At 49.2% G+C, this 2,500-nt stretch overlaps 1 protein-coding gene across 4 annotated transcripts in view; it reads left to right on the forward strand.

The window, feature by feature from the left end:
• LOC135820787 (uncharacterized) overlaps positions 1-2,500 on the forward strand; it is a 29,201-nt gene that overhangs the window by 4,593 nt on the left and 22,108 nt on the right. For 2 of the 4 annotated variants that reach the window (XM_065333827.1, XM_065333828.1), the window contains exons 7-9: positions 192-298; positions 532-625; positions 2,009-2,162. In XM_065333827.1, the coding sequence (XP_065189899.1) occupies positions 192-298; positions 532-625; positions 2,009-2,162 (355 nt within the window). Of the gene's footprint in view, positions 1-191; positions 299-531; positions 626-2,008; positions 2,163-2,500 lie in introns of those variants that run through there. The other 2 variants (XM_065333829.1, XM_065333830.1) reach the window with 2 other exon arrangements.

The raw sequence follows: 2,500 nt of genomic DNA on the forward strand, positions 1-2,500 counted from the left end.
GATTTTTAACTCCTGATTGGTTTGTGCAATGTGTTGTTGGTTTATCAATGACCTTCGTAACCGTGTACAAATTACTCCTTTGTCTTTTCTTTCTACTTCTTGCTTGCTGCTGCTGCTGCTGTCATTGTTGTTGTTGTTGCTGCTGCTGCTGCTGCTGCTGTCGTCGTCGCCGTTGTTGTTGTTGCACGCAGGTACGTCAGTTGGATTGGGTGGACTTGGTGTGGCCGGAAACATTGCGCGCTTTGCAGCAGGAGGCCACCAACCGACTGGTCGACATGAAATATCCCAAAGTGCAAAAGTAGGTGTTTTGTTTGTTCTTGTTGATGGTGCTGCTGCTGCCGGTGCTGTTGATGGTGCTCCAGGTCTGGCTGCCCTACTGCTGTTGCTGTTGCTGGCTGCCCTACTGCTGGTGTTTGTGCTGGCGCTGCTGTTGCTGGTCTAATGTTGTTGCTGACTTACTGATGGTGTGTGCGGCTGTTGCTGTTGCTGGTCTACCGCTGTTGCTTGTTGTGATGCTCTGTGCTGTTCCAGGTACTGCCTGATGAGCGTCGGTGGCTGCTACACAGATTTCCACATCGACTTTGGTGGCACGTCCGTCTGGTATCACATTCTCAAGGGTGGAAAGGTCAGCATTCCCCGGTGTGTGTGTGTGTGTGTGTGTGTGTGTGTGTGTGTGTGTCTGCAGTCGCTGTGTGTTTGTTTGTAGTCACTGTGTGTTTGTCTGCATGCCCGTCTGTTTTTGTGTCCGACACAAACAAACAGTAGATAGATGTACGATTGGCGTAAAGACAGACATGCATCTCTTTGTGTCTTCGTCTGTCGGTCTGTCTTTCTGTCTGTTTATCTGTCTGTCTCCCTCTCTGTCTGTCTGTCTGTCTGTCTGTCTATCTGACTGTCTGTCTGTCTGTTTCTCTACCCATCATCCATCCGTACATGTATTTGTATTTACCTCTCTGTCTGTCCATCTGACTGACAAGATCCTTATAATCACGAATGTGTCCTGTAGCAGAACCTGAGAAGGAAGTGGATTGAGGGCTCAAACAGTTAGTCCGATTAACCGGTTTAAGACCGGTTTTGGAAAGATAAAGGTTAACCCTTTGTGTAAAGGTTACACGGGTACTTTTTCGAGTTTTCGAAGTACGCATTTTACCGAGCTTCTCATTCCACTTGTCAGTCAGGTAGACAGACAGAGAGGTAAATATACATACATGTACGGATCAGATAAACAGACAGAAAGACAGACCGACAGACGAAGACACAAAGAGATGCATGTCTGTCGTTACGCCAATCGTCCATCTATCTACTGTTTGTTTGTGATCGTTGCGCTTACCTTCCCCTCTTTGGTCTCTCCATAACCTTGAACCTTCCGAGTCGGAAGGCTGTCGGTTAGCGCGAAGGAGATGTGTTGAAGCTAGGTGTCAGGACTGTTCACAATGCGGCCGTCTGTGTGCGTGTGTGTGTGTGTGTGTGCGCGCGTGCGTGCGCGCGCGTGTGTGTGTGTGTGTGTGTTCTATTTGAAGGATACATACCTGTTAACCGTAAACTGCTTCTGGCTAGATTAACTCTTGTGTAATCAATGGTGCTAGTGAAGCTTTTATCAGATCCACTCTGATTTAGCCACTCACACTAGTAGCAAGTATTACCTCCACTGGGGGCAGGGGTAACTGCAGTTGGATCCCGGGACGGATACCCTGATGCCGTCAATCCTTTTTCTGCACCTTGTCCTCCCACACTTACTGAGGTGCGGCGAGCCCATAAGTGGGATCATTTTCAAGTCCACCCAGAGTTTTGGGGATTTCAGGGGGTGTAGGCCTTTGGGCGGTTCAATAACCAATTGAGTCATCTTTCCAAGATTCCTTTTGAGTCTCTCTCCCCTCTCCCGGGGGGACTCACGTGACCAGTTTTGGCAGTGAGCAACAAGTACAGTACAGTGTGTGTGTGTGTGTGTGTGTGTGTGTGTGTGTGTGTGTGTGCGTGCGTGTGTGCATGTGTTTGTTGTGCACTGCAGGTTTTCTGGCTGATTCCTCCAACCCCAATCAATCTTCAGATCTATGAGCAGTGGGTGTTGTCGGGTAAACAGCAGGATATCTTCCTGGGTGACATGGTCGAGAAGTGTGCCCGCGTCGAATTGAAACCAGGCTGGACTTTTGTCATTCCTACTGGTGAGTGAGTGTGTGTGTGTGTGTGTGTGTGTGTGTGTGTGTGTGTGTGTGTGTGTGTGTGTGTGTGTGTGTGTGTGTGTATGTATGTGTGTGTGTGTGTGTGTGTGTGTGTGTGTGTGTGTGTGTGTGTGTGCGTGTGTATGTGTGTGTGTGTGTGTGTGTGTGTGTGTGTGTAAGTGTGTGTGTAAGTGTGTGTATGTGTGTGGGTGTGTGTGCCCAGTTTGCTGACGACTCTTGTTTATTCGCTACGACTCGGTCTGGAGCGGGGGCAGCATTGTGCTGTCTTCACGAGGTGGCGTCGGGATTCGGCTTGACCATCAGTGCAACGAAGACTCAGT

The sequence above is a fragment of the Sycon ciliatum genome, chromosome 7 (genome assembly GCF_964019385.1).
Source record: "Sycon ciliatum chromosome 7, ocSycCili1.1, whole genome shotgun sequence".
NCBI lineage: Eukaryota > Metazoa > Porifera > Calcarea > Leucosolenida > Sycettidae > Sycon > Sycon ciliatum.